At 43.7% G+C, this 18,870-nt stretch overlaps 1 protein-coding gene across 4 annotated transcripts in view; it reads left to right on the top strand.

Annotated features, from left to right (window-relative positions):
* The window catches only part of PALD1 (phosphatase domain containing paladin 1), a 433,079-nt gene that overhangs the window by 172,505 nt on the left and 241,704 nt on the right, over positions 1-18,870 (top strand). For all 4 annotated transcript variants that reach the window (XM_073585784.1, XM_073585788.1, XM_073585787.1 and 1 more), the window contains one exon: positions 17,537-17,743. In XM_073585784.1, the coding sequence (XP_073441885.1) occupies positions 17,537-17,743 (207 nt within the window). The remainder of the gene's footprint in view (positions 1-17,536; positions 17,744-18,870) is intronic.

Genomic DNA, 18,870 nt, shown 5'->3' with positions numbered 1-18,870 from the left:
GCCGAAAGACACCTTAGTTCCCTGACAGCGGTCCACCTGAGGGGTACGGAGAATCTTCAGGCAGATTTCCTGAGAAGAAAAAGCATCCAGCCCGGCGAGTGGGCCCTGAATGGAAGAGTCTTTCGAACACTAGTCAGCAGGTGGGGCCTCCCGGAGGTGGACCTACTAGCCTCAGGAGAGAATGCTCAAGTGAGAAACTACTTCTCCCTGAACCCCAGGGACAGATCCCTGGGAGTGGACGCCTTCGCCCACAGGTGGAGTTTCCATCTGGCATATGCCTTCCCGCCAGTTCCAATCCTTGCTGCCACCCTGAGGAAAATCCAGGAGGATCAGACCACAACAATTTTAGTAGCTCCGCTATGGCCAAAGAGGAGCTGGTACTCTTTAATAACAGAACTACAGGTAGACAGGCAATTCATTTTACCCATAAAAGACGACCTTGTCTTACAGGGACCTCTGCATCACCCGAACCTCAGGGGAATGAAGTTAGCCGCCTGGTTTCTGAAGCCCAGATCTTGAGGGCCAGGGGGCTATCAGAGGTGGTAATTAAAACCCTCCAGAAATCTCAGAAGCCGGACACCATTGCCATATGTAATAAAATATGGAAGAGATTCTCCTCATGGTGTCTGCCAGACCTGCCTGACCCAGACAACACTAACATCTCCCGTATCCTAGATTTCTTACACAGGGGGCTGGAACTAGGTCTAAAACCTAGCACACTAAATGTACAAGTATCAATATTAAGCTCTATGTTTGACTGTGACTTGGCTAACCACAGGTGGATAAAAAGATTCATGACATTGGACGCTAGGCTACATCCAAAAAAACTAGTCTCTGTCCCACCATGGGACTTGAATGTGGTGCTTACGGGACTCACTCAATCACCCTTTGAGTCTCTGTCATCCTGTACTTCTCAGCTCCTCACCTACAAATTAGCCTTCCTTATAGCAATAACCTCAGCAAGGCGAGTAGGAGAGCTCCAGGCTACTTACCTGTCAAACCAGGCGATCCTGCGTCCTCCCGCCCGGCTCCACGCGTCGCTCGTCGTCACAGCAGGAAGCACCGCAGGAAGCTGACGACGAGAAACAGTCCAGGACGTTCTCGCGCGATCAGCGATAACCAGCAGGGGAACGGGTCGCTGGTAAGTATCAGACACAGCGATATCGCTAGCAATATCGCTATAACGTCACAAGTTATAGCGATATTGCTAGCGATATCTCTTAGTGTGACATGCCCTTTAGAGACGATTCCATAGTTCTCTCCCTTGATCCATCTTTTCTACCAAAGGTTGTGTCCGACTTTCATAGGTCTCAGAATATAATTCTTCCTTCATTCTGTCAAAACACAGCAAACCCCAAAGAGGAGGTGTTTCACACGCTGGACGTAAGACGTATAATTCTCCACTACTTGGAGTACACCAAACCATATAGAATCGACCACAACCTATTTATCCATACCTGATTCCAACCGAGGAAAGAAGGTGGTAAAAAATACCATTGCCAATTGGATCAAAAAGGCTATCTCTAAAGCATACCTGGCGCAAAACATCACTCCCCCCTACAGGGTTCAAAGCGCATTCAACACGATCTACCTCTACTTCATGGGCTGAGAGGGCAGGCGCATCTTCAGAGCAGATTTGTAAGGCAGCAACCTGGTCCTCCTTACTTACTTTCACTAAACACTATAGATTAGACCTTGTGTCCAACAGGGATTTAGTCTTTGGCCGAAAAGTTCTTCAGGCCGTTGTACCCCCCTAGTGCAGTATAGGTTGTTATGCCTCCTATGCTGTCGTGGAAGGTTGCTAGAGAAAATAGAATTAGACTTACCTGTAATTCGGTTTCTAGAAACCTTCCACGACACCACTATTTCCCTCCCTGCATTCTTGGACAAATTCAAAAATCTTAAGGTAATCGGTGCTATGGTAATCAGTTATAAGTCACTGGTGAGAGGGAGGTGGGGGGGACCTTTTTAACCTCTCGTGCTTCCTGTCCCCCATAAGGGCGTGGAGACATCCTCCTATGCTGTCGTGGAAGGTTTCTAGAAACCGAATTACCGGTAAGTCTAATTCTATTTTCAATCAGTATTATTCTATGGGACCGAGCACATGTCCAAATTTTTTTTCTTTCCTTGGACTGAGCTGGTCCTAGGAAAAAATTGCAGCATGTCCTAGTTTTATCTGATATTCAGATCACACTCGGCCATGCAAGTCAATGAGCCCATGGAAAACACTGGACTGCACTTGGATAACATCTGAGTGCAGTCTGATTTCCGCAGCCTCACAGAATGTAGAAGATGGAGACAATGATGGAGATGGAGAGATAATTGGATCACACTATCGTCTCTTACTTTGGGGTTTCCATCTAAATCTCTGAGTGCCTTAACTCAGACGAAACCCCCTAGGGATCCCTTCACGATAATGAGGCAGCAGAGTTACTCTGGGCTCTGTCTGGCCTCTGTTCAGCGTTGGCCTTTTCAGATGGACATGGTGGGGCCATCTTGGAGGAGGAAAGCAAGACTGCACCGCCTGTGCAGTAGCAGCTATCGAGGCGCCAGCGGCGCCATTTTCAAACTTTTTTTTTTTTAATTTTTTTTTTAGGAACTTCAGGATTACATCAAACAAATGTGTATATAATTCATTACATATGCGATCAGGCTGCAGTGCAGGTACCATCGCTGACACCTGTCTGCAGAAGGGCTTTTTGTTTCAAGATAATATTCATTATGTAAACTAAGGGGCAGGTCAGTGAGGGATCAGTGACCTGTCAGAAGTCATACCGATGAATACCTAATGAGAGCACCACATGAAGACCCCCACTCCCACAGAGCCCTCCACAGGCCGCCCTGGAGCACGGGCATATAATTAACTCAAAACTGAAAATAAAGGTTAAACAACAACCACAAGATGGATGTCATCACCCAAGGTATCATTTTAATCAGTATAACGGCTCTGACCTGACACTGTCTGTAGGTTACTGTGCACAACCCTGCTAATGGGTTCCCTTTAAGGTCTGATGGTTTGTACAGACTACACTGAAAAGTCTCTTTCAGATGTCACTTTTTTGTCACACGCAAAAAGGACTTTTTATTATCAATGTGCTGGATAAGGTTTTCATCCATTTCTGGTTTGTGTATCCATTTTTACCATCCATGTGATATCTGTGTTGTTTTGTCCTGATGAAGAAGTCTGTAGTACTTTGAAGTGCGTCAACTAAAAAAAAGAAAAAAACGTAAATATTTTCTGTCTGATGTTGTATCTATCAGACGTGATACCAGCAGCGCAGATTATCTACAAATTCTCCTCATCTGTGAACTACAATGGGTATATATTCTACCCATAACTACCCATAAATATCATGGATAGAACACACTTGAAACCTCGATATCTGAATGAGGCCTTACTAAAAATAGTTAGATACTTGTTGTACATGATGCCCCGATTTTAAAAACAAAATAAAAAGTTTGTAAATGGTTCTGTCCATACTTACACTTTTAAATATTTAGTTATAGGGAAAAAGTGACAGAACTACATTATTCTCCAACCGAGTTATATGGCCGAGCACCCTGTGTCCTAGACCTGTGCTGTGTACAAAGCTATTTTGGCTACATGAATTGTCTTTGCGTTACTTCATAGAGTTCAATTCTAATTTCCTCCATTAAGAACACAGACTTAGGCCTCATTCAGACGTCTGATTTTTTTCCACATTCGAGAAAAAATGTGGTCCAAGTGTCATCCGTTTTTCTTGTATGTGGAAAGAGAAAAAAATAGTTTTCTCCGTCTTCTCCATTCTGACAGTCCGTGAAAAACAGATGTCCAAGTGCGGTATGAATTTTTTCGCAAACCCATAGACTTGAAAAACACAGAACTCGTACACAAAAATTGGACGTCTAAACAAAGCCTTATTTTGCTGTCGTGGCCATTATCTAAATATCCTGGAAAATGCAGAATGCCATTGATACATTAATCAAATGTTCACATGGAACGCTTTTGGGCACTAGTGACCAAGAAACACAGTGGGTTCAAAGTTGGGCAACTGTAGGAATTCATGGAATGGGTTGACTATTGTACAATAATTTTTAATATTTTATAATGGTGATTCACTAGATTGGAGATAGGTTGTTGATCTGAAGTTGTTAAGGAAATTTGGCATTTAGAATAAATACTTTAAAGTCGGGAAGATTTTTGTTTTTCCCCAAGATGATGAGACCAGGTGTAGAGAACCTTTTTTCTGCCAAAGGCCTTTTGGACATTTATACCATCAGACACCACTGGCAGCCCAAGCACTGCAGTGCACAGGAATCGGCCAGGGGTCCAAAGATAAGGTTATCGAGGGCCCTAAGTGGCTTGTGGGCCCGAGGTTCCTCCCCACCCCTGCTGTAGATCAACAGAAGAATAAGCTGGGCTGGATTGCTTTTTTGTGTTTTTATTTCAGTAGTATAAACTGTTACCATGTAGTGCCTAACTTGTTCCCAATAGTTGTACCCCATCACTTATAATTTCTTGTAAATTTATCTTTTAAAATACCATAGGTGTTCTCAGGTAGAAGAGAGTTAAACATTTCGTACACCTAGGCATTGTACGTATAGAGTTGCACAGGCTACATGCATCACAGGAGCCTTCACGGTGCTTAAGGGGAGTATTCCATGTTACGGAAAGAGCGGATAGTTATTTATAATCTAGAACCCATTTTTATTTTGTTGATGGCCGAATAGGAAAATAAAAGTCCATCCTTGACACTCGCTGATTTTAATGCATCACTTTGTCTCGTGGGATTCAGACCTCATTAATGCTTCCTTCAGATAACATAAACGCTGCCTATTATGGTGCGGTCTCTGATGAGAACTAGGTTTTTGTCCATGGAGAGTTGCTGTGATCCAGGCCTTGGCATAGAAAGATCTGATCTTCCATGTGAACTGCACAGCATGCCTGTAATATACAGTACTATACAGTGCACATAAAGTTGCGTTTTATACTGTGCAACATAACATGTCCTGGTGGCGCCTATTAACAATTAGGTCAATCATTTTTTTTTTTTTCTTTGACACACATTTTTTGCAAACATGTTTATTTCTAACAAATATAATATTTTCTTTTTTGAGTTATTAAAGGGAAACTGTCGTGTGTGTGTGTATAAAAAAAAAAAGAAGCTATTAACCTGCAAACATAAGGTTAATCCACAGGATAATAGCATTCTAAAGCTGTGTGGCTGAAAGCCTGGCTACTAAGGCCTGTTCCACACATACGTTTTTTTCCTCAGTTGCAATCCGCGAAAATGGCGGGACACGGATCCGCAAGTGTTTTGAAAGCAACGTGTGCTACCGGACCGTTGCTTTGACACATCCGGGGAAGGCAGAAATTTAAAGGAACCCGTGTCCAGAGAGAGAGAGAGAGAGAACACGTTTCAGTGTCCGTCCTGTCATGTCTGCGGACGCTAAAATTTTGGCGGATCCGTAAAAAAAACGGATCCAACGGATGACCATCTGTCAAGATCCGCCGATAATGCAAGTCAATGGGAAAAAAAACGGATCCGCCAAGAAAATGGCGGATCCGTTTTTTTGGGAAAACGGCAGATTTTGACTGATGGTGACAGACGGATGTGTGAAAGAGGCCTAAGAGGAAATTAACTTTATTCCTCCTGTATGAGATATGGCTTCTGTTACCTCTTGGTGCCATTGCTGGTGTCCGCGGTAATCGGACTGTACGCGGTTGACATCCGAGTGCAGTCCAAAGTTTCACACGCACCCATAGACCTCTCTGGGTGGATGTGATCCGATTTTTGGATGCACTTGTAATTGTTGTCGGCTGCGATTGTCTTCTCATACCAAATCGACATGAGAAAATAATTCCTGGTCTCCACTGCCCCATATAACTTTGGTCCGAGTGCTATCCAATAAAACACTGAGTCTGTATTATTTGCAGACTGCTACACTGATCTTGTGTGTTGCACTTGTACAAAACATTATCATTACATTACACACTATATTATTGTCTGGAGTATTTGTCCAGTGTTTTAGGTCTTTTCCTTTCGATCGCTATTGCTGAGCATCGAGCGCTGACATCTCACTGTTGTAAATCTTCATAATATGGCTGTTGCATTCTCTTCTTCGACTTTTATTCAGGCTACTATAGTCACTCTTGATTATCTGTGCTATACCGTGTGATAACTGCAAGGCATTCCAGAGTCATGTGAAACTTCTTGCCTAATGCAATTTTTTGCAGTGGGCAATATGGAAGTGAGCATTTTTTGGGGGTTCAAAGTGAATTTAATTGCAAATTGTTTGAATTTTCAGAGACCTGTGAATTTCATTAAATTTGATAGAAATTCTGTTTGCATTAAATGTATTTGCTCATTTCTAATGAGGATCTATTGGAAAAATGGATCTGTCTTAGGCCTCTTTCACACATCAGGTTTTCGCCGTCAGGCGCGATCCGGCGCTTTTGACAGAAACCGGATCCGGCGAAATGCAATGCCGGATCCGGTTTCCCCCCCCATTGACTTGCATTTGCGCCGGATCGCGCCGGATGGCCATGCGTTTCATCCGGTTTTCGCCGGATCCGGCAATGTGTCGCGATCCGGCGTCTGGAAAAAACGGCTACTGTAACGTTTTTTGTCTCCGGCGAAAAAGCCGGACACGCCGGATCCGGCGCGTCCGGCTTTTTCACACAATGAAAGCCTATGAGCGCCGCAATGCGCCTGATCCGGCGAAAGCCGGATCCGGTGGCCGGATCCGGTTTTTTTGGTCTGAGCATGCTCAGTAGCTCTGCCCACAAGACATATATAAAAGCAAGACAGTGGGACCCACAGCCACACCCAACATGCCACCCAAGAAAGCAACCAAGCGCAGCAGGAGAAGGCAGGAGACCACTGCAGCACCATCAGCACCACCACCACCCCAAATGGAGCAGCAAATGGAACATGCTGAGGAGGGGAGGCCAGCAGCAGATGAGAGACGGTAATTATCAAATCCCCCATTCCTCCAAACTAGGGCTATTGAATATCAAGATATTCATTGGCCCTTTGTTTCTCTTTATTCAACAGCCGCCCAATAGATGCAGCAGCAGCAGCAGCAATGGCAGCAGCTGGAACACCACCCACAGGCATGGAGTGTGGCCACCAGGAAGACAGCACATCATCTACACACAACACATAGAAAACAATGTTCTGCAGACCACACACAGCAAACAAATGCCTACATCCAAAGACATAACATTTTTTGTTTTCTTCTCTAGTCTTCCCAATCTGGTGCTCGGCCAAGAGGTCCTCGCAGTGCCTCCCAGGGTCGTCGGCGTCAGCAACGCGGCGGTCACCAGCGTGTAAGTCTAAATATTTTTGCTTTGTTTTTTTGCACTTTTTATTTCATTTCTTTTGTGGAGGCTAATTATGTTATTTTTGTCTTTTTCTTTAACAGCCTTCACAGCGTGCTCCCGACTCTGACGGTGAGGATGGAGGACTCGATGTGGACCACCTCATCGATCTCGTCAGAGAAAGGGAGCCGCTCTGGAATATGGCTGACCGCCGCCACGCTGACCTTATCGTTACCCGACGACTCTGGGAGGAAATCTGTTCGCTCCTTGTGGGCCGCTGGGAGGACCTCGATGTTCGGGCCCAGATTAAAGAGCGTAAGTATATACAGTACCGGTTGCTTGATGTAAACCAGTGTTTCCCGAACTCCAGTCCTCGTGGTCCCCACGGATCATGTGTTCAGGATTTCTATTTACTATGGAAATCCTGAAAACATGACCCCTGGGGACCATGAGGACTGGAGTTTGTGAAACACTGATGTTGTATACTAACCACTCCTTTCTCGTTTCAGGGAACAGAATTGTGAATCGGTGGCGGTCTGTGAGGGATCGTTTCAAGAAGGAGTTCAATAAAGAGATGCGGGCCCCGAGTGGATCTGGAGGACGCAGGAGCAAGTACAAGTACGCACAAGCCCTGTCGTTCCTCCGGGAAACAATGGTCACTAGAAGGTAAATATTACACACCACATGTGAAAAAAAATGTTAGATGTAACTTTTTTTTTTCAGCCAGGGCCATACCATGTCACTATTTTAATAGGTTTTTTTTCTCTTTATTCCACAGCACGGTGAGCAGCACTCGGGAGCCTGCACGATTGGACCCTTCTGAGGCGATCCCTGAGGAGACCGGCACCGAGGGACACTTCGACCGCCCCGGTACATCTGCACCTTCCCAGCCTTCCCACACATTCGACCCATCTGTCCCATCCACCAGCACAGGAGCATCGTGGCCGCCTACATTACATGAAGCTGCTGGTGAGGAGATCGCTTTCCCTTTACCCCACCCTTCTGCCCCTGCCACCTCTAGTACACCTGCGGGTACTGGGCGGCAGCGGCAGAGGGGTCAGGAAAAGTTATGCGCCAGAGTTCTTGCATCTGAATGCATCTTTCCAGAACTGTCTAAAAGTCTTGTCAGAGCAAATCTCCGCAGGCTTTCAGCAGATCAACTCCAGCATTCTGGAGGTGAAGACACTTCTGCAAACCATGCATTCAGAAGCAAGATCTTCGCCAAACCACACCTTTTTCAGGTCTGTTGTGGAGCGCATGGCAACACTATCTCCTACCCAGCAGATGCATGTAATGCATTCGTGCCACGGTGCTCTACAGCAGGTTACCTCCCAACCTCCACCTCCCACCACTGTAGTTCCTCCACCTGCACCCCCTCCAGCCACTTTCCATCCTCCCCCTCCTATTACATCTGCACCCCCTCCAGCCACTTTCCATCCTCCCCCTCCTATTACATACCAGCAACCTTCCCAGTACCAGCAACCTTCCCAGTACCAGCAACCTCCCCAGTACCAGACATCTCCCCACTTCCAGCAACCTTCCCCGTGCCAAACTCCTTCCCCGTGCCAAACTCCTTCCCCGTGCCAAACTCCTTCCCCGTGCCAAACTCCTTCCCCGTGCCAAACTCCTTCCCCGTGCCAAACTCCTTCCCCGTGCCAAACTCCTTCCCCGTACCAAACTCCTTCCCCGTACCAAACTCCTTCCCCATACAACTTTCCATCAACATCATCTGCTCCTACAGTCCCTGCCCAACCCTCCACTCCACCGCCCACCACCTCTTCTGCCTCCCACATGTCCACCCATTCTGTAGCTTTTTCCACACCATCACCTCTAACTGTTCCTTCCCCACCACGATCCCAGTCCTCTCTCCACACTCCCAGTGTCGAAGTGTCCCGCAGCCCCTCCAGCAGTATTTCCACCCCACACTACACCGAGTTATAATGTTTTTTTTGTAATAAAAATGCCCATTTGGTTGGTTTCAAACCTTTATTAAAAAAGTTTTTTTAACTTTAAAAACAGTTTACACAAAAAAAAATATTTTAAATAAAAGTTAAATTGTTTACACTGGTTGTCTGTCATTTCTTTCTGCGGCGAAATATGTTTAAAAAAAAGGTTAAATACAGGGTATTTAAAAGGTAAAAAGGTATTCAAAACCAGGTATATAACTGTGGGTAAATTTTAGCTTTTTGCCACAGTTGTGTTCCTGGTTGTGTTTGAAGCAAAGTATTTCACCTGAAAAGTTGTGTTTATTGTTGGTGATTTCCTAACAATGTACACAACTTTTGTTGAAAGGTGAAATACTTTGCATAAAACACAACCAGGTACACACCTGTGGCCTAAAGCTAAAAATAGTAAGACCATGACAAGATAGCCAACTTTGGTTGGCAAAGGTATATACTGTTGGTCCAGAAGGTACACAAGTTTAGTTAGGGCACAAATCTTTCACACTCTGTCATCCTGCCAGTGTACTCTGCCTTGAGGTGACATAAAGTATAGTGCAAAATTGTCCCTCATTACTGAAACCGTCACAGAACTTCTAGTGGTAATATTTCCAATGACAACATCCATCTTCGCCAGTAACTTGCTCTTGTCTCCAACCTGCACTTTCTCCTCTACAACCTGTCAAAGAAGGGCTGTAGGAACATGCTATATATAGTTTTCCAGTAGCCAATCCCGTTCGGAAGGCCACAAGGGTCAATTTTAAAAACCAGATCCGGCGTAATCCGTGGAAAAACGGATAGAAAAACGGATGAACCGGATGAGACGGATCCGGTTTTGTCTGTCAAGAACGAGACGGATCCGGCAGAAAACCGGATGCGGCACATCAGGTTTTACAAAACATTTGCCGGATCCGGCATTCCGGCACGACGCCGGATCGCGCCTGACGCCGAAAACCTGATGTGTGAAAGTAGCCTTAACTATTATGGATCCATCACAAACAGGAGGGTTGACCAAATTTAGGAAAATTGTCCACATACAAATGCATATATTAATTTATTTTTAACCCCCGAATCCAAAATAATGTGAATAATTTGAGTTTTTCATTGGATATTTTTTTTTTTTCTTTTTGTTTTCTTCTTTAAACTGTTGTAACTTTGCCAAGCGGATGCAACTTTGTGGGCACGGTAATAGGACCAGTTATGTAATTTGTCAGCAGCATGTATTTGTCAAGTTGTTTCTATGATGGAAACTAGAGGAAATCCCGAAGATAACATATTTATGGAAAGGGGACTTCCTCAAGTGATACAGACTGGCATTAGAGGACAATGTAACACAATTACTCCAGTTACCAGTGTACAAGTGTGCTGAACAATGATAGCGTGGGCAGGAAATACCTGACAAATGACATCCTTATTATGGACACAACAAAAAGTCATTAGGACCCAGTAGAGATGTTAATGACTGCCATAGCATGACTAACTTGTCCTGTTTTTTTTTTTTTTCTTAATTACTTTGATTTCCTTAATATGTTAGGGAAGTCTTTTATATTAAGAAGGAATATCTTATTTTGGCATGGCTATAGCATTTTTAAAAAAAAAAAAAACCGGCAAACTTTCTATTAAAACAAAAAAATTTAAAAGTGTAAACTGTTTGTCCACAGTCCCACAAAAATAAAGAACAGAGTTTCCTGCTGCTGGGACACAAAGAAACCATCTGTAATTGGTGCTGAAGTCTAGAAGAAAATTCAATTTTCCTCTAGGGCTGCATCAAGAGATATAAAGTATTACACCGCTCCAAATGAAATAATCAGGCTGTCAGGCTGTCCATGTAATGTTTGGCCAGGCTAGGTCTTTCAGAACTTTGTTCACATGAAGTCTTAAAGGGAATCTGTCACCCGATGGTCGGGGCTTATTCACCTGCTCTCCCCTCCATGTCTTGCTCTACGCAAGAAGAAATGCATAGCGCAAGACAGGGAGGGGGGAGCAGGTGAATAAGCCCCGCCCATCGGACCGGACAGCGGCAGTTTACATACATCTGAACCGATATAAACAAGGTATTGCTTGAAAGGTGCGGGGTCAGGGGGAAGCAAAAGTACTAAGTGACACACAATTGAATGATATCATTATATGATATCTCAAAAAAGGGTTGACAGATTCCCTTTAAGGCCCCGTCACACACAGCGAGGTCGCTATCGAGATCGCTGATTTTGTGACACATCAGCGATCTCTCTGTGTGTGTGGCATGCATCAGCGACTGGCCCCCCCGCCAGGTATCGCTGATCGTGCAGGAAAGTCCTGGGCCATTTTTTGATTATTGGTCTCCCGCTGTCCAGCACACATCACTGCGTGTGGAAGCGGGAGACCAACGATCAGCCAGCTGTAAGCAGACGCTGGGAGCTGGTATCCAAGGTAAATATTGGGTAACTAAGCACACGAGGCGCTTAGTTACCTGTTGTGTACCTTGAATACCAGCGTGCTCGCGCTGGGAGCTGGTATCCAAGGTAAACATCGAGTATCTAAGTGCCGCGCGTGCTTAGTTACCCGATATTTACCTTGGATACCAGCGTCCTCGCTGGTCCTGATCGCTGGTGAGAGCTGCCTGTTTGGCAGCTCACCAGCGATCATGTAGCGATGCACCAGCGATCCTGACCAGGTCGTATCATTGTCGGGATCGCTGGTGCATCGGTTGGTGTGACGGGACCCTTAAATGTAGTTGAGCTCTCCTTTAAAGCATTATATACCATAATTGGTTGTGAAATTGAATTTTTGATACCTGAACGTTATTTTTTGTATTTTTTTTTTACACCAAAGTCTATGAATTCTACATGCTAACATTTTTTTTAAAAATGATATTTTTTAATACTTGAAAGCGTTAAAGGAGTTTTACTGTTTTATGTAGCTAAAGCCCAATCATTGTAAACTCGCCGAGAGATGACTTATAAACAGTATTTCAGATCTAGATTTTTATTAGAGATCTGTTAATTGAATTGAACTTTTGAATGACCCAATATGTATGATCTAGTCTATATTGATTACACTTTCCTCTGTCCAAACTGTAGGCCATTTAGTTTGGGTAGAAGGCTTTTCTTAGTCAGGTTTCATGCATGTAGCAGAGCAATACCACAATATAACGGTTCATCAGGTACTATATGTCAGGGTTATACTTCTCGATAAACATGACCTCCACTGGAACATGCCACAGTTGGGAGTCCTGCAGATTATAGCTAGGACCCATGAACCTCAACGGGTGTCCATTTATGGCTTTTCCCAAAATAGTATAAGGGTATGTGCACACGGTGCGGATTCAGCTGCAGTTCTGCAGCAGATTTGGCCCTGCGGAACTGCAGCAGAACTGCAAGTGATGTACAGTACCATTTAAGGCTATGTAAAACAAAAAACGCAGTGCACATGCTGCAGATTTGGTGCGGATTTAAAACTGCAGCATGTCACTTTTGTGCAGTTCTGCAGCAGTTTTACCTGCTCCATTATAGAAAATCCGGAGGTGTAAAACTGCAGGGGAAATGTGCACTAAAACTGCACTAAGGCTGTGTGCCCACAGAAGCGTTTTTTAAGCATTTTTGAAGCGTTTTTAGGGGTCAAACCGCTTCAAAAACACTTAAAATAAGCTTCCCATTCATTTTAATTCTTTTTGACCTTTTTGTGCCAATGGATGCGTTTTTTACCGCTAAGGAAACGCTTAGCAGCTAAAACCGCAGCATGCTCATTAATTTTGCGGCTTAGTCCGTGTTTTTAGCTATTTCCTATGGTCCAGAAGGCGTGTGGAAAAAAATGCATCAAAAACGCCTGTTTTTTGAGCAAAAAACGCATGGAAAGCGCGCAAAAACGTGTTTTTTCTGGGAAGGGGTCCGGTTTTGTGTCAGGTTTAAAACGCTACTGTGGGCACATAGCCTCAGGGTGTGTGCACACGTTGCTTATTCTGCTTAGGAATTTTCCGCTCAGAATTCACTAAATCCGCAGGTTAAATGACCTGCATTTTTCCTGCTGATTTAGTGCATTTTTTGTGCGGTTTTAGTGCATGTTTTGTGCGGTTTTCCACTGTGGTTTTCTGGAATGGAGCAGGTGGAAAACTGCAGCAAAACCGTACAAAAGAAGTGACATGCTGAATTTTTCATTCCGCACCAAATATTCGCAGAAAAAAACACAGCATGTGCACAGCGGATTTTGTTTCACATAGGCTTTAATGCTACTGTACATCACATGCAGTTCTGCTGCGTATACATGAAGGGCCAAATCACTGCATATATGCAGCAGAATCCGCACCGTGTGCACATAGCCTGAATCTGCACTAAATCTGCACGTAAAACGTCGGTCATTTTACCTGCGGATTTAGCGAAATCTGCATGGAAGATTCCACAGCAGAATCTGCAACTTGAGCACATACCCTCAATACTGCTTTTTACATGAGGTTTATAATTACACCACACAGATTCTTCGACTGATACCATGCAGTTCTTGTACCCAGGTCTTCATCTTTGGTAAATGGTTGAAAGAGCTCGTCCCCCAAGTTGACTGCAATTTACCCTGGTAGTCTGTACTCTTCATTGCCATCTGTGTATAGGTCTTGCAAGCTTCTATAATGGGTTACTCTCCAATAGGGTCCTGATTTAGAATGATAAACCTATAAATGAAGACCGTGTAGTTGCTTGTTCCTGGTTCCCCAATTTCATTTTGGATCATCGCTGGATTGATGCAGAACTCAAAACGAAATATAAAGATCCAAACACGACGGAGCATAAACCTACTTAACCTGAGCACTCCCAACTATCTGGAGTGTTATCTTCATCTCGCTGATGACACATAAACAAAATAGCATCCTTCATTCTCCTGTAACTTCAGCAACCAATTTTTAATTTCCTTTCTCCTCTAAAAAAAAAAAATTCCACCTCTTCTCCTTTTCGAACCTTCAAAGACATCTGGACAGACAGCTCCGTTTCAAAGCGTAATCCATAGTCTTTGCAAGTATTAAAGCACTTCATAGTTCCTCTCTTTTGGTCTGCTTGATCTCTAACTATTTGTGCTTGGTAATCCAGTCTACCGAGCTACGCCTCCATAGTAAAGATTTCTTGTTGCCGACACTCACCAATGAGCTCTTAGGCATAGTAAAGCTACTCCTACAAAACCATGTGAAAGAAAGCTCTGAGGTTTTTTTTCAGCAGCAATTATGAGCTGTAAACATCAAGCATTATGTAGTATAATAAAAAGTTACCTGCTATAACACTTCAAGATACTGGTCAATGTGGTGTGTCAACTGGAAAACTTTGATTCTCTGTTCCTGTTGGCTTCCTCTTTATCTTCTTATGTTCTGAGAAAGTCTGCCGCTAGAGGTGACACACTGGTTACTGATGATTTTCTTAATGCACATGATGTTGTCTCAAAGCTATTCTTCCAGACTCCACTTTAAAACATGTCATGCTTGGCTTGAATGTGCATGTACGTATTTGTTTTTTTTCAATAAAGAAAAGGAAAGAAAACTACTGATACCAGACATCCTTAACAGAGGTCAGTGGTGTAACGAGAGAGTGATGGGCCCTGGTGCAGAATTTGGACCTGCCACCCCCTCATCTCTGTATGTTAGTCAGATGTATGGGCCCTTGCAGTGCTATAAATCCTATGAGGACATATGACATAATGGAACCTCCCCCATCCTGCTATATATGTCCCTCATTCTGTCCTCATCCTTGTTCATATGTTCCCCATCCTGGTATGATGGGGATATATGCTATCCATCCTGCTGCATATGTTCCCTATCCTTGGCCTCATCCTGTTGTACATGTTGCCCATCTGGTATATATGTCCATTATCCTTGGGCCCCATCCTGATATACACTCACTGGCCACTTTATTAGGTACACCTGTCCAACTGTGTGTTAAGACTTAATTTCTAATCAGCCAATCACATGGCGGCAACTCAGTGCATTTAGGCATGTAGACATGGTCAAGACAATCTCCTGCAGTTCAAACCGAGCATCAGTATGGGGAAGAAAGGTGATTTGAGTGCCTTTGAACGTGGCATGATTGTTGGTGCCAGAAGGGCTGGTCTGAGAATTTCAGAAACTGCTGATCTACTGGGATTTTCACGCACAACCATCTCTAGGGTTTACAGAGAATGGTCCGAAAAAGAAAAAAAATCCAGTGAGCGGCAGTTCTGTGGCCGGAAATGCCATGTTGATGCCAGAGGTCAGAGGAGAATGGGCAGACTGGTTCGAGCTGATAGAAAGGCAACAGTGACTCAAATTGCCACCCGTTACAACCAAGGTAGGCAGAAGAGCATCTCTGAACGCACAGTGCGTCGAACTTTGAGGCAGATGGGCTACAGCAGCAGAAGACCACACTGGGTACCACTCCTCTCAGCTAAGAACAGGAAACTGAGGCTACAATTTGCACAAGCTCATCGAAATTGGACAGTAGAAGATTGGAAAAACGTTGCCTGGTCTGATGAGTCTCGATTTCTGCTGCGACATTCGGATGGTAGGGTCAGAATTTGGCGTAAACAACATGAAAGCATGGATCCATCCTGCCTTGTATCAACGGTTCAGGCTGGTGGTGGTGGTGTCATGGTGTGGGGAATTTTTTCTGGGCACTCTTTGGGCCCCTTGGTACCAATTGAGCATCGTTGCAACGCCACAGCCTACCTGAGTATTGTTGCTGACCATGTCCATCCCTTTATGACCACAATGTACCCAACATCTGATGGCTACTTTCAGCAGGATAATGCGCCATGTCATAAAGCTCGAATCATCTCAGATTGGTTTCTTGAACATGACAATGAGTTTACTGTACTCAAATGGCCTCCTCAGTCACCAGATCTCAATCCAATAGAGCATCTTTGGGATGTGGTGGAACGGGAGATTCGCATCAGGGATGTGCAGCCGACAAATCTGCGCCAACTGTGTGATGCCATCATGTCAATATGGTCCAAAATCTCTGAGGAATGCTTCCAGCACCTTGTTGAATCTCTGCCACGAAGAATTGAGGCAGTTCTGAAGGCAAAAGGGGGTCCAACCCCTTACTAGCATGGTGTACCTAATAAAGTGGCCAGTGAGTGTATATATCCCCCATCCTGGGCCCTTCCCCCATTCTGCTGCTGTTCTTTAATACATAGAAACAAAAATAAATTATTATACTCCGCTTCCCTCCGTTCCCCCACCATGTGGCACTCTGTTTTGAAGCCAGCAGCTGACTTCAGCATGCAAGTGACCGAAGCGCATGACATCACTGCCAGCTAGGAGTACTGGCCTCTTATTGCCCGGCAGTGTGTTTTGCAGCGCACGGACCCGGTGCATCTCTGCGCTGTAAAACACTTCAGCTGAATGTGACATGATTGAGTCCAACCCTTCTTTATCATGACACTTGCCGTTGCATTTTGCCTACTATATATTTCCTATTTTTTCCTAAGTTCTGTACTATATTACAACTCATAATTGCAGTGACTCAAAACTTTTATGTCTGCTTTTCAGACCATATAGGTTTATAAAGAGTTATGTATTAAAGGTAGAACAACCTTTTTATACTGTGGAGCATAAGAAGTGACCAAAAGAATATCAGTCCTTTTCCTGTCTTATCCGAACAATCACTGATAGAGCCGGATGTTTATCTCTGAACAGGAAAACCTTAGCGCATAGGGTTAACCTCCTGATAACCTGAACTACATGAAGAGCCGCATCAACACCTTCAACCTTCCAATCTGTGCTTGTGACAGATTCTGAAATAAGACATGTTAACTATGATCGTTAGCCAGTCTGAAGCAGATGTCGTCCACGTCTTCTGCCCTCTCCTGTTGTTCACAGCAAACCAAAATTAGAAGGCTGCCAGGTATACTTGATTGTCTGCAGCCTTCAGATAGAACTTCTGTACTGTGCTGCCAAGATTTGCACTTTACTAGAAATTTAATCTGATTACAAAGTTGTATGTTCTGTTTTAAAGAAGTATTTTGGATACATATAGTGCATGTGTGTGTATTATATTATATACACATATACACACTTATTATATTCTGACTATACAAAACTCTTGGATGAAATCATTGCTTAATATTTTTAATATTTCTAAAGGAGTTCTGTTTCACTGGGTAGAGAACACCAGTTGGCAAAGGTAGATTTACAGGCCAGTCAGTTCAATCTGGGGAAAAAAATGCAAATCAGTGCTTATATAATTTGTATGGATTACTTAATAGACGATTACTTTATTTCAATGAAGTCCACTCACAATATAGACTGATCAGCTCATGTTACAACAAATTTTGGCTAATGATCATTTTATTATTCTCTCTCTAGGCGTTTGTGGAGTATGGGTACAACTGCCAGTGCAGCTCAACAGCCGGCCCCCACAGTGTCCCCTAGTGACAGCCCCCAAGGAAATGGCAGTGCAAGTTCAAGTACAGAAGACAGAAACTCTCTCAGCATCCACTCTTTCCAGACAGTGAGCATTCATAACAAGGCAAAATCCATAATCACCAACAAAGTGGCTCCAGTTGTAATTACGTGAGTACTGTATAGTGCTATTAGATAACCTTAGTTACAGGGCCTCCCTTCTTTGCTTCTGCTCACCGGGCCCCATACACAGTAAAGGCAGTAATGCCCTGATGATGGTCGTGTGTACAGCCATGAAAGCAAATTTTAGGATTTTAAACTGGATTTACTGGGGAATTGGAAGTCAGTGATGAGATTGTCAGAGGAGTAGCAAGCGGAGATATAGAGTTAAGGACAGACTGGAGAGGTGGGAATGTTAGTTGGGAAACCACAACCACTGAGTAGGATATTTCAGTAGTCTAGGTGGAAGAAGAGGGCATGCACTAATAATTTGGTTGATTTGGAGGTTGAGGAAAGAGTGGATTCTGGAAATTATAGTTGGAGGTGGTAACGACATGGATGTGTGGTTTCAAGGACAGAGAAGATTTAGGATTATATTACCAACACAATTCACAATATTATATTTCCTGAAGAGGCAAATAATCTAAAGGACTGTGAAGTTAAAATATAACTTTTAATTAATACTATTAGTTAAAAAACTAATATGACTTTATTAAAAACGCAGGCAAGTGTGCGTTTGATTCAAATCTACACTTTACTGCTTTTATCCTACTTGTGACTACCGATATATTTTATCAGTGTAGTTATAAGTATATTATTGTCATGGTTGTAGTCCAAGGCAAGAGAATTCACAGCATACGCTAGGCTTTGTTGATGCAAAATGTATTATATATGGTGCTGGGAGACCAGTGACAAAATGGAATTAACATTTCTACCCAGCCTGGGTCTTCATCATAATGCCGCTGCAATAAAAAGAAAATACATCAGAAGTATTCACTGGAGGTGTACACTGCTAAATATACATATACAATATTGAACGTCCCACGTGGTGTTCAGATCGACGTTATTAAGCGACATAATCAAAATAACAATATGTACAAAGTCACAAACGTTATATACAAACTATATACAGGTTTGTAAAGATGTACATTGCGCATATATGTTAGCGACAGCTTTCAATCTCTTCTCTTGGGAAAAAGATGTATACAGGCTGTTTTACGTCAAGTGTCACAAGGAGACAATCAGTGGGGGATGGTGCATGGGTCTCTAGAGGATGGCCTGTGTCAAAATCCTTTTCT

The sequence above is a fragment of the Dendrobates tinctorius genome, unplaced genomic scaffold, assembly GCF_039654945.1.
Source record: "Dendrobates tinctorius isolate UK_male_01 unplaced genomic scaffold, ASM3965494v1 ptg000089l, whole genome shotgun sequence".
Lineage (NCBI taxonomy): Eukaryota > Metazoa > Chordata > Amphibia > Anura > Dendrobatidae > Dendrobates > Dendrobates tinctorius.
Note: the sequence above shows the minus strand (reverse complement) of the source record. Positions and strands in the feature narration are given on the sequence as shown.